This window comes from Glycine max, chromosome 6 (assembly GCF_000004515.6).
Source record: "Glycine max cultivar Williams 82 chromosome 6, Glycine_max_v4.0, whole genome shotgun sequence".
Taxonomy (NCBI): Eukaryota; Viridiplantae; Streptophyta; class Magnoliopsida; order Fabales; family Fabaceae; genus Glycine; species Glycine max.
The window spans coordinates 14,083,807-14,097,580 of record NC_038242.2 but is presented as its reverse complement, the minus strand read 5'-3'; the positions used below and the strand labels follow the sequence as shown (position 1 = coordinate 14,097,580).

The 13,774-nt window shown below is 32.1% G+C and overlaps 2 protein-coding genes across 3 annotated transcripts; one reads left to right on the top strand and one right to left on the bottom strand.

The window, feature by feature from the left end:
• The first annotated feature begins 2,753 nt into the window (after positions 1 to 2,753).
• Positions 2,754 to 6,550, top strand: LOC100816835 (mediator of RNA polymerase II transcription subunit 30). 2 transcript variants are annotated; one of them, XM_014776514.3, is made up of 4 exons: positions 2,767 to 2,882; positions 3,030 to 3,349; positions 5,476 to 5,565; positions 6,099 to 6,550. In XM_014776514.3, exons 2-4 carry the CDS (start codon positions 3,032 to 3,034, stop codon positions 6,195 to 6,197), a joined length of 507 nt encoding a protein of 168 aa, XP_014632000.1. In that variant the 5' UTR covers positions 2,767 to 2,882; positions 3,030 to 3,031; the 3' UTR covers positions 6,198 to 6,550. The 2 variants fall into 2 exon arrangements, with proteins under 2 accessions (XP_003526951.1, XP_014632000.1); XM_003526903.5 differs by having other exon boundaries at positions 2,754 to 3,349.
• Positions 6,551 to 7,733: 1,183 nt separating this feature from the next.
• On the bottom strand, positions 7,734 to 11,062 carry LOC100816313 (non-specific phospholipase C6). The gene is made up of 3 exons (XM_003526902.5): positions 9,617 to 11,062; positions 8,918 to 9,094; positions 7,734 to 8,448 (listed from the first exon to the last, which is right to left on the bottom strand). The coding sequence occupies exons 1-3, from the start codon at positions 10,698 to 10,700 to the stop codon at positions 8,150 to 8,152; spliced, it is 1,560 nt and encodes a 519-aa protein (XP_003526950.1). The 5' UTR covers positions 10,701 to 11,062; the 3' UTR covers positions 7,734 to 8,149.
• Between the last annotated feature and the right edge of the window lie 2,712 nt (positions 11,063 to 13,774).

Genomic DNA, 13,774 nt, shown 5'->3' with positions numbered 1-13,774 from the left:
ATTTTTCTGTACCTGAGACGAAATGTATTAGCATTATATTCTCTAACATTTTTATTTTTCAATAATAATAAAAAGATTAAATTATAATTTGTTTTATTTTTAGTTTTTCAAATCCATAATTTTGATCTCTTAGATTTTAATTGTACAATTTAATCTAGTGTTAACAAGTAATTCTATTTAATTGAGCTATTAAGTTAATTATAAATTAATCAAAACTATTAATTAAATAAAAAATTATTAATCCTAATTTTTTATAACATTTTTTTCTTCTCTGCAAATATCTCTTCTACCTCCACTATCACACACAACTCCATTGTCAATAACATTGTATTAGAGTTAATATTCTTTTATTAGAGTTTTTAAGGATTTCTAATTTTATTTAATTTATAAATAATTTAATATCTCTAATAATCATAATTATAAGTTAATAATATATCTGGAGACCAAAATTATGAATTTATAAAACTAGGATAACTAAATGTTACATTAAAAATTAAAAGGACAAAATCATGAATTTAAAAAATTATGAGGATCAAAAGTGTAATTTAATCTAAAAAAATCTCTGATATTTTTTTTAATATTGATTAAAATTTATTGAAAACTAATAAAAATAGGAGACTTGTTAAATGAGAAGTAAAACTCATCAAAATAAATGATTTCTAATAAAATTCAACCAATACTATAATATATGGTCAAAATAATGTATTGCTTACTTGAAATAAAAAATACGAAAAAAGAATAAAATAAAAGACAAAATTGATTGTTTACTAATATATATTGTCTCTATTTTTATATATAAGAAATAAATACACAATTCATCAAAACCAATAAAAATAATTAATTTGGTTAATTTTAATTAATAGTATAATAAATTTAAATTTTATTTCAAAAATACCCGTTGACTCAAATGGATTAAGTGGTAATTATATTTAATGTCATTACTTATTATTCAACGGATAATTTTTTTCACCAATAAGTATGATTTATTTCATTAGTAGTCTTTACAATAAATAAAAATAAAAAAGAAAATTAACAATTGATGCATTTAAAGATTATCATATATTTCTAATATTTAGGAAAAAATATTCTCATTTATTTCTTTTACATAAGAACGGTGGTATTATTAAATGTCTATTTTTTAGTGCAATAATAAGAAGGTAAAATTGCAAAATTGGTCCCCCACTTTATTTCTAATTACGAATTTAGTCCCCTTATAATTTAATTCACAAATTTGGTCTCCCAATTTTATAAATCCCTGCAAAATTGGTCCTAGAAGCTCGATTTAGACGTTGACCGTTAACCTCAGACGTTGATTGCCGCGTGTCAAAGTCTGAGTGGTTCCCCGTAAAAGCTTCATTTTTTTAAGGTAAAATTGCACTTTTTGTCCTTCAGTTTTACTCCAATATCGATTTTGGTCCCCCTATAGTTTAATTAACACATTTGGTCCCCTAGTTTTATAAATCTCTTTATAAATTGTTTCAGCAAAATTGATCTTTTGAATGGTTTAGCCACTAGTGCTAAAGACATGGTAGGTAGGCATGGCAACGAGGCCCGAACCCGTGGGGCCCGCCCCAATTTTGACGGGGAAAATTCGAGTTGACCGAGGTCGGGGTCAGGTTTTCCCCGATAGCCAAATTCGGGTTCGGGGTCGGGGATGAAATTCTCAATACTCGTCCCGAATCCGTCCCTGAACCTGTCCCGCTAATAATTAATATATATAACACATTGAAATATGAAACTATTAGATTGAATTTTATGTTAGTGTTGAATTGAATTTTATGTTTTATTTAAAATTATATTTTTTATTTTATGAAAAATTATATTTTTTTAATAAAATTTTATAAAAATGTCGGGGACGGGGCGGGCAGGGAAAACCCGACCCTCGTCGGGGACAGGGATGGGGTGTATTTACACCCCCGTTGGTTTCGGGGGCGGGGGCGGGGAGGGAAATGGGGAGTCGGGGGCAGGGGTGGGGTAAACAAAACCCGACCCCGACCCGCCCCGTTGCCATGCGTAATGGTAGGTCTTGATAAATCTTGCACTTCTTTTTCATTGCAAGTTTTTCACTTACTTGGAATCCAGAAAAAAATCACTCTTTGTCTCTCTCTCACTTCCGGGGTTGTTCAACTTGAAAAAGTGGCGCATGAATTCCAACTTGGGTCTGAAAAGGTTATGTAATAACTCCCTCTTTTTTTTCTTATTTTTTTGCTCCCCCATGCGATAGTATGTGTATACGATTGCTTAAGTGACCTATGTATGACAATGGTATTTTTGTTTGAAATTTGAAATACAACTTCTCCAGTAATGAAATTTGGCTGAATTTATAAAGAGATTTATAAAACTGGGGGACCAAATGTGTGAATTAAATTATAAGGGAACCAAAATCGAAATTGGAGTAAAACTGGAGAACCAAAAGTGCAATTTTACCTATAAAAAATGAAGTCTTTACAGGAAACCACTCAGATGTTGACATGTGACATTGACACGTGACAGTCAACGTCTGAGGTTAACGGTCAACGTCCAAATTGGACTTTCAGGACTAATTTTACAAGGATTTATAAAGCTGTGAGACTAAATTTGTAAATTAAATTATAGGGAGACCAAACCTGAAATTAAAGATAAACTGAAAGACTAAAAGTGCAATTTTACCTAATAAAATTCAATGCATATTTTCACATACATATATATATATATATATATATATATATATATATATATATATATATATATATATATATATATACTTTATCTTCATAGCTTTTTAAGGAAAAAGAAAATATAAGAATAAAGAAAATTGTGTATGAGTAAAATTTGAAGAAATTGGATATGTCCGAGCGGCTAAGGAGGCAGACTTGAAATCTGCCGAGTTTCAGCCGCAGCAGGTTCGAGTCCCGCTGTGTTCTTTGTTGTGAGCTGTGAGCTTGAGTGTGTTTTGTTCTATCGCTGGCCTCTTTGGCAGTATTTTCAATCCTTAAATAAAATGTTAGGGTTTTACGATTTCTGAATCTCAACGACGTTTTGGCGCTCAGAAATGGAAGAACAACAATCCAAAACGACGCAAGAGTTGGCGATGGAAGGGCAGAAGTACTTGGAAGAAACCATAGAGAATGCTTTCCAGATCCTTTCTTCCATGAACGACGAGCTCTGCAACCCCGTTTTGTGGTCCACCTCTCCCTCCGCCTCCTCCTCCCCCAACGCCGACGCCACTTCCGAAAACTCCAACCACCACGCCGACGCCACCACCGCCGCTGCTGGCGGCGGAGGCGCCCTCGAACAGGCCCGATCCCGATACAAGAAGGCAGTCGCCGCGCTTCGCACCATTCTCACTGCCATTCCTAACTCCCAGAAGGTAGTACCTAATTTCGCTCCTTTTCTTTCTGTTGCTTTGCTCTGAAATGTGTTCAGTTTGGTTAAATGTTTCATTAGTCAATTGTTTTCGCTGATTGGTGGATTTTGTGAACTCTTGGTAGGTTAGTATCTGCCAAAAATAAATGCAATAAACTGCTTTGAACTGTGAGAGGGTGAGAAATAAATGGTGCAAAAATGTGATGTTATATAAAAGGATGATGATCCGATGGATTGGATTGTAAATCGGTGTAGTGACTACTGTAGTCCAACTCTCTTTGGATTCAGATCCGAAAAGATTTCAAAAATCTAGTACTAGAAATGGAGGAAATTTCCTTCAGTATGAAATACTTGAGTTTAACTCAAATACTTCACTTATTAGTAACTATGAGATCGAATTTCTTTACTGACTGTATTTAGTTTACTTATTAAATGCGAAGAACGATGTCAATAAATGATTCTTTTTATCATTTTTGCATATTCTAGCAGCTTTTGATCAGTGAAAGGCATGTAATTTCTTGAATAGTGTTCCTGATTTTTGTACTCAAAGACAGATGCATTAACACAAATTTTTATTAAATTGGGTACCCTGTCATAAGATATTTGTTTTGACTTTTGTGCCTAGTAGATTTGTTTTGAATCTCAGTGTCGCAGCTCTATCCCACTGCAATCCATGCTATTTCTGCCGCAAAAGTGGCTGCAACATTGAAGCATTCTTCAATGGTGAGCACTGTAGTGGCACCCTGCTGCTCTGTGTCGCAACTGCACTATTGCACCACCATAACACACTATTGAAAACTCAACTTTTGATATTTAGGATGTGTTGTGGCTGTCAATTGTTCATGCGCATATTCATTGGATACATTAAAAACTAAGATCTTCCACCTTGAAATTGGTACCTATCACTTTTTGATTATTCTAACATTCATTGATGCCAAGGCAGCACCTTGTTGGCACCAGGGGTTTAAACTGAAATGTTGGTGTTTATAGCAAAGGACAATAGGCAGGCAGTATTGGGAGGAGTCCACCACCTCGAATGGAAATCTGAAACGGCTTAAGATCAGAGTTCAGAAACATAATCCTAAAAAATGAAGTGTCCTTCAATATGTAGTGGCCAAAATGTAAGAAACTCCTGTCAACTATAGGTCAATTGCAGAAACGTCATTTAGTGTGTGTTTTGGGGCTATCACATGTTTCAAAACATGTTGAACATGAATCCATGTCTCACTGTGGATTCACATTCAATGTGCTCCAACGGTAATACAAATATACCTATTGTCATTCAATAATCAGCAACTCAACTCTTCAACTTACCAAATCATGCCTATTGACTCCATACAGGGTGATTTCTGCATATGCACAAGAGATTAAATTTTCGCCACAGTTTTGTAAGTTTTGCTGGTTAAATTGCCGAGTGTTGAACCATACAAGTTTAACTCATGGTGCTTCACTAATATAATGAAAAGTATGAAAACTCCAATGCATACACCCTTGTAAGTGTTCCAGAGCTGACTACAGCTTTAAGTGGCTTAGTTAATAACTTTTGCCCATCTATTTGACCATGTTTAATTACTTAAAAAACCCTGGAATAGTAAATAACTAGTTATTATTTTGCTAACCAGATTTTTAGCTAATGGATTGTGAATTTTCAATTTTAATTCCTTCGATATCTCTCATAGAAGGTAAAAGATTATACAAACTCTCTATTCTAAGGTTCAATTGGATGTCATTTAAAAAATATGGGCAAAAAAAATCAGGGTTGAGCTTTATATGAAAAACTTAATTATAAACACATCCTTGAAATATTACAGTTATAAGGGGATATCAAAATGACTTGGATAAATCACTTTCTATAAATTCATAATTTGCCAAATATGATTCTACTATATTGTGGCACCATCAACTGGAATTTGAAGTTATTGATGATTGTTGTAAAAGAAAATGACTCATAAAGGATATTGATAGACAAGCTCTCCCTAATGTAGACTGTAAATTGATGCTTAAAGGATATTGGTAGACACTTTCACATATTCTTTTTCATTTCTGTACATCTTTTTGTGAGCTTTACAACTAAATTTTGTCAAGTGAAGCTTTTGTTTCCGGGTTAAACTAATGTGGTTAGTATTGCAGGCAAATGCATTCAATGCCAGTTCAGCTGCTAGCCCTGCTGATGAAGCTGAAATCGATAAGTTGGAGGAGCGAGCCTCTTCTCTAAGAAGGGTAGGTTTGAACCAGGCTTTAATAAATCATAAATGTTGTTTTTCTCTACCTCTATTCTTTGGTGATGTTCTTTACAAAGTCTGAGATTTGAAATTCTCGATTAGGCTCAGACTTTAGTTTGTTCGAATTCATAAACACTTACTTTTGCATCATGTTATGTCAAGATACAGTTAACGGAATCTAATGAGTAATGACATTCTTATTATGGGTTTTTTGTTTTTAGCCTGTTTCTGAAACAATTTATGACCCATTGGTATTAGCTTTTAAAAAATAATTATACGATACAATTCTATATTTAGCTTCTTAGAAAACAGTAAAATAGGTTTTTAGGTTTTTTTCTTTTTTTTAAATGTCATTTTTTTATATAAATTTTTTAAACTTATTGATTAGAAAAACACTTTATCTTAAGAAAAAAAGGTACCCATGGGTCTTTAGGCAACAATATTTAGGTTCTGGACTGAAATGGTTGATAGGCTATCTTCTTTTTTTAATTATATCAGTGGTAAACATTGAACTTCTGCTTATAAATGTAGGAGCTTGCCAACAAGAACTTGCACCTAAAGACACTCATAGATCAACTGCGTGATCTTATCACTGATATATCAACATGGCATAGTCCTTTTTCAACCTGAAGTTTGGGACGAGTACTTAAATTTGTAGAGTGGTACCAAAAAATGGAAACCTGATTCAGAGTACAGTAAATGGTAATAATGCTTGATATTTTTCCACCTGAAGTTGCATCAGTGGATCTCAAGTTCTCAATACATTCTCATCCTATGGTTTCAGACCTCTAACGATGAGAGGTTATCTGAAAATGGTTATCCAATGTCTTGTATTTTGTAGATTTTTGTCACATAAATTTTATAAAATAGCAATCTGCCAATATCTAACAACTATTTGATGGAATCATTCATTTGATTGTCAGAAATTGTAACTAACAACTGTCTTTTGAAGTTTAGAGAAGGGTGCCTGTATTTGGTCTGAAGATGAAACTTGATCCTATTTACCAAATTTTGCAACTTATAGCTTGTTCCTTAGCTGAATACACTGCATTTTATGTTTCAGATCTATTTATTTGATTTTGAGGAATATTTGAGAATGGAATGAGAAGGTGGTTACATAGTTTAATGTGAAAAGTATATTCCACTTCTTTATTTAAAAGTTAAAGATTGAAAATGATAAGGAAATGGATCAGTATCTTGTTTTTCAAGATATTTTTAAAACTTTGTCTGCCAATTGAAAGCAGAAAAAGATAGGAACGGGGAGTGGATCCTCCGCTCTTCCTCCCCTTCCAATTTAAAAATGAAAAAGAGAGTCCAGTTGTCCAGGACTGACTGGAAAAAGCATCAATTCCTTGCAATTTTCTTTACTTCCCAATTCTAAAATTTACAAATTTCCAAACGTACCCGCTTGCTTTTCAATGTTCTGTGGCAGGAGTTCCGGTCATGATCTGGTGTCATTTTTCATTGTAATTCTGCATGTTGTAGAACTAGTATTCTTCGTGCGACCTTTCAGATTTTAAGGATAACTATCCCCTGCCTGGTGGATTGAGTATACTGCAAATACTCCGTTTTTACCATGGACTATATTTCCTCTCTATGTTGGAAGTGGGGTTTGTAAACAGTTATTGACTATAGTGGGATATTGGCTTAAGATGTATAACTCCAGAAGCAAACATAATCTTTCCTTTCTGCATATTCTTTATAAGCTGATATGAGTGGCTGGAAATTTTGAATTGATATCCGTCTACTTGAGTACTTGTCGTTGAATTTCGAATTTGATTATGGTGTCATTTTGTTCATGCACACCTGTTCCTTTTCCTCTTAAGTCGCCTCCTTGGGCGAGACAATACATTTAAGTAATCCCCGCTGCGTTAGGAATAATTTTACCATTGAGCTTTTAGAAATGCAATACTGGTGCCAAGAACCATTATTTTTTTTTTTAATTTTGTCCAATACTTTTGTTGGATTTGATTCGTGGTTCATGCAGACTGTAATATGCCAGATCAAATAAATTTATAAAAAAAAATCTTCACACAACAATCAGTTGAACCTGTGACATCACATTTCAGTTGGTGAAACAAGTAATGCTTTTCCTTTGTCTATCCTTCCAGAATGGCCACCACCAAATTTATTACAATTTACACAGTAAAACAATGAATCAAATGATTTACCATAAAGAAACAAAATGTTATGTAGCAAACTCGATTCAGTTTCATTCAAGAAATTCAAATAAGAATACAAGCAATTCAAAACAAAATTATGGAGCTGCATTTATAATGTGTTTGTACTTTGTACAACAGCATTGGAGTTTTCCATTCGAAATTACTCACTAGCCAAACCATCATTCTCTTTTTTTTTTTTTTTTTTTAATTTCCTTATATTCTTTCAAACAGAGACCTTGAGAAACCTCCCGTCCTTGCACGGCCTTCTATCAAACACGCCATTCTACTGCATTTCACTTTCACAAACCTAACAAAATCTAGCACAAGAATTATCAGATAACCTAAAAACTATAATAGTTAGATACAGAGATAGGCACACAACTTTCTTTGCTCTTGTCTGTTTATGAGTTTTGTTTTGTATTAATTATGAACTGAAGATCTAGTAGTGAGAGAGGATCTCATATCCACAATAGCAGACTCATCAGCCCCTAGTTTGATGGCCTCCTTGCTGGCTCTTATGAATCTTGAAACAGCTCCTCGCACGTACTCGTGAGCTTCCTTCACACTCATCTTCTTGCTCATTTCATCAGGGAAACTGCTCAAAAAATGGTCCCCATTAAGAACAGCTGCCAATTGAACTACCTCTCTCTGAAACTCAGAAAGGCCAGCATTTTCTTTTGCTTCAGTGCTCCTTAGAGGTGTCACGTCTGGCATAGTCACTGGAATACACATATAAACCTGCCTCAATACTTTGTTACACATTATAAGCTTTTTATAGGGTAAGTTTCATAGCCCAAGTTGATGAATGGTGTGTTTGGTTTCTTTTTTCAAAGACTATAAAATGCCATTAAACAAGGTTACTCAGAAAGTAGTAGAGGGTGGTGCAAACCACAAAGCATAGTAAAACTGAAAGAGAGGTTGAACAAAATGAAAAGAGAAGATAACAAAACATCTTTCAACTGTTTTTGAAAAAAATAGATTTTAGATGAGAAATTGATTGATGATTAGAGTGAAATTGTTTTAGAAATCAGTTTTTAAAACTTAAAAGCGAGAAGGGAATCTAACATGCTCAAAGTCTCCCGTCTCCCTTTTTTTTTTGGTTCAGGCTATTCCTCTATGTTGTAATTCTATTTAAATGTATTATTATTGATGAATTCAACTAATTGACATAGGGAGGGCATTGAATACCTGGGCAATCTGTTCTGGGTGAACTTAACTCCCCAACAACATGCTCAAATGTCCCAGCCCATGCATCTCTGTGAGTCAGAAAGTTAGAGGAAAGGTTGAAAATCATCTTTATGGTTGCAGGAATAGAAGAGTGCTCAAATTCTGAGTTTTCAGCCGGTCCTTTGGCGCCACTTATCACTGAGAAACCAGACCAAGTAGTAAAATAAAATTAGTAGGCATGTCAAACCAATCAAAAGAAGGCTGAAGCTTCAGAATCTAACAAATGCACTCAATAAGATTAGGTAAACCAAAGCCATTATAACCACATTGCTCAAAATCAATGTGTAGTTTACATACTAAATTTGACAAGAAGACAACAATCCTTAATCCTTACTCTACTCAAAACACAAGGAAAAGGACAAACAAGGTCTTGTAGTTGTAGGCTCTAGAAAAGAAAAATCAACCAACTAAATGCATCTCAAAGTCAAGGCTATCTTGTCAAAGTGATGGCACCGGAATACCCATAGGCAGAAAGGACAATGATTGTCCCAGAAAAGTTAATGTAGTATCCAGTAGAATAAAAACATGCCATAGCCTCATGATAGAAGAAGTATTAGACACAATTGTCTGACATCTCTACCATAAAAAAATAGGCATAATTGTTTTAACCAAAGAGTAGAGAAGCTAAAAAAGGATAAACAATGCAGATTTTGAGCTTACCAGTCCCTTTCTTGATCCAAGGAGAGACCATAATAGTTGGCACCCGAACCCCTAACCTATCAAACTTGAAGAAATAGGGAGCAGGTCCGGTGTTCCCATCTGGATTAGGAATGTTGACAAAAGGGGTCTTCACATGATCAAAAAATCCACCATGTTCATCATATGTAATGACAAAAAGCGTTTCATTCCATTGAGGACTTGCTCTTAGAGCCTCATAAACCTCCTTAACCAGCATTTGCCCATGTGCAACATCATGAGACGGGTGATCATCGTTCGCCGGTATGCCCTTCAAATCAAAGTACCTAGGCTCAATCACAGTCAAGGGTGGAAGCTTCCCATCTCTAGCATCCCTCTTGAACTTCAAATCATACTGATGGAACTTCCATATGTACTTCAATTTCCTAAGATTCCTATAGAACAGAGTTGTTGGTATGTTCTGAAAGTAAATCCCAAAGTCTAGGCCATTCTCATGCATTGAATCAAAGATTGTTTTTTGAGGATACCCTTTCGCTAACTGCCTCTTGATATGACTTGTTGAGCCATGAGAGGTTGCTGAGTACACAAAAAGCCTATTGGGTTGTGTTGGACCCGGAATTGAAGAAAACCACCTATCAAAAACAGCAAATTCCTTAACCAAAGCAGCATAAACCGGCACAGAGTCCGGTTTAAACCCTTTCATGACAGTCTCAGAGAGGTTCGGAGAAGACATGGACAATGCTTGTTCCACAAATCCATTCATGGAAGGAATTGAGCCGGAACCGGAACTGGAACCGAATACCTGTTGCAACACATCCTCGAACGAGTGGCCCGGATCCGGATCCACGAACTCTGCATCATCGGTGAAGCAAATTGAATCTTTTCTTGGACTTTTGGTGGAAACCGGGTTGCATTCATCTCCTGTGACCCCATTGATTAGTGTGTTGATACTCTCTTTCATCCAACCCAGCATGTGGTCAAAGGAACGGTTCTCCATGACCAGAACAACAACGGTTTTTATTGGTTGCTGTTGTTCTTGTGCCGTTGCAAAAACACAAAGGAACACAAATAGAAGGAGAATGAAGGATCTGGGTTTGCTACTTCCCATTCTTTCAACCAAAGATGGGGTCTTTCACCAAATGGGTATGGTAATCCAAAAGGCTTTTTGACACTAAATGTAGAATGAACAAGTGAGTGGTGAATATGGAATTAGGCTTTTAACACTGAATGTGGAAGCAGTGCACACTGGCAGCAAGATATTATGTGCTGTTTCAGGGAAAGTTTTCAGTTACTGTGTTGGAGTTTAGATAGATTCATGTTCATATATAGATAGTGGTAGCTGAACACAGAAGAAGAAGAAGAAGAAGAAAGAGAAGGTTCTGGTTGTGGGTTTTGTGCTTTGCCTCACTCATTCATTCACTCAAAAAGTAACGCAATTAATGGAATGTGAATGGAAAGTGTCGTTTTGTGATTATTTTGCGTTCTTACGTGCTCCTTTTTCGCGCGGTCAGTTTATTTTTTCTTTTTTGGGGATCAGTTTTCAGTTTTCAGTTTTTTTGAGTTACTTGATTACTTCCACTTTCGGCACTAGTGAGTGAGTAGTGAGACTAAATAGGAATTTCTCTCTATAATAAACTCGTGAAATTTCTTGCTTGTTTTTAGATTTTTTTTAAGTAAATATAAAAAAATGAGAAGTTAAAGTAATAAGGGAGATAATAAAGATTGAATAGAAAATAAAAATAATTATAAAATGTAGATAAATTATAAAATAGGCTCACACAAAAAAGTGAATATAGAATAGTGGGAGAGGAGGGTACATTGTCAATTAAGGGGAAAAATGTCTTAAAAAAATATGGAAATAAATCAGGATATTAAGTTTTATTAATCCATATATATATATATATATATATATATATATATATATATATATATATATATATATATATATATATATATATATATATATATATATATATATATATATATATATATATATATATAATTTAAACATAAGTATTAAATGCTGACTTTAATTTTAGTTTCATATTTATTACATTTATCATGTCTATTTAACTTTTTAAATTAATTGTTACATTTAATAAAAAGTTATTAAATGTGTTATAATTAACGAATATAATATTTAATCATATCATTGAATTTAATTATATTCGTATTTAATAAATATAATATTATTAAAATATAAATATTATAATTAATTAATTTTAATTATATACTGTATTTTTTGTTACTATTTTATAATTAAGTATGAATTATTTATTACTTTGTCAATAATTAATTTGTAGCGAAAAATATAATTAAAATATTTATGAAATAAAATGAAAATGTTTGAGTTAGAATAGAGTGTAGAAAATGTGAAATCACATGTGATCCACACTATTTCCTCTTCACCCTCTCTATTTTTTCAACCAAACAAAAGCATTAGCGATGTTTCATTTTTTAATCACGTTTTTTTATTAAACTTAAACTCAAAATTTAATTATATATAAGTTTAGTTTCACTCAAATCAATTTAATAGTATTAAAAAATTTATCCATAAAAATCAAGTTAAGTTTACATCAACTTATGCATTTTAAGTGAGTTAGACTTACTTGATCAATATTGATAATTTATACTATCTTTAAAGATATTAAAAATATAATATATTTTACTTCATAATTCATATATTTAATAGTTTGACTACATTTTGTAAAAAAAATAAAATAGTTTAGCTACATTTTATATTTAATAAATAGAATAATTAATGTTATTGACTTAATGTCTAGTCGTTTTGTCTATAATATATATATACATATACTGAATTGTCTATAATATATTAAAAATAATATTTATTAAATGTAATGAATGTTACATGCATGTTTTAATATATTAAAAAATTATTATTCTTAACTGTTTAAAAAAATTATTTGATAAAATATATTAATTTTTAACCTTTGTAATCTGTCTGCATATTATATTTAATAAAATTAATATTTAATTCCATTGAACACTCAATTTAACTTATAATATTAATTATGATATTTATTAAATTCGAATAAAACATAATTGTTATTAAAATTATTGCCTAAAAATATATACAATAAAACGTAATAGTATATATAAAAGATAAGTAAAATTGACTCTCGAATAAAATGAACCACTATGTTTATTAAATATAATATCTAATTTTTTTTATTAAGTATAGAAATTAACAGATGATCTATTTTATATGTTTATCAATTTATTATTACATTAATATATATTTGAATTCTTTAATATGTATTCAATATACTCAATTGAAATATTGTGGTAATATAGAAGTTTCTCATACTGTGTTTATCAAATAATAGATTATAATATAATTAAAATAACTAATTTGCGTAATAATTATTTTTAAAACATATTTGAATTGATTTCAAATTAATTAAATAACAATAGAAAAATCTTTCAACTAATACTGCATTAAAATTAAAACTATAAAATAAAATACACACATTCTATTTGGCTTTACTTAATATTAATATATATCTCTTTTTTTCCTTTTCAATTTTAAATACGAGAGAGAAAGAAAAAAAATCAACCTAACATAAAAAAATCTAAATAATTCAGTAAAAAAAATCTAAATAATAAATTAGTGATGTTAATTTTCTATTTCATTTCATTTAATTCAATTTCATTCAACTTTAAACATTCAAACATAAGCTCAAAAATAATCCTAGCACCACGTATTGCGTCATTTTTTTTAATAGTTTACACAAGTTACAGCGGCACGAGCTCTTCGACTATCGTAGTGGGATCACAGATTCATAAGATGTCCACTTCTGTATACTTTTTATTTATTTTATGAAGTAATGAACAATTCTATTATATAGCCTTTATTATTTGTTTCTTGTACAGAATCATCTCGATGTGATTACGCCTAAACTCCAATACAACGATGATGCTGGTTTTAGTTTTCGTAATCACGAAAAATGCTGATCGTTTACAAAAGTTTGAGTTATAGTATATCATTATGACATGGCCAATTAATAATTGTCATAGGTTGAACTTGGTTAGGGCTTCATAGGCACTAAATGGCTGTGCTGCTATTTGATAATTTTAACTGTTTAAGAGTCTTAATGTTATATTCTTTTTTTTAATCTTTGTCAACTGTTTAATATTATACTGTACGTATAAAGTATATCG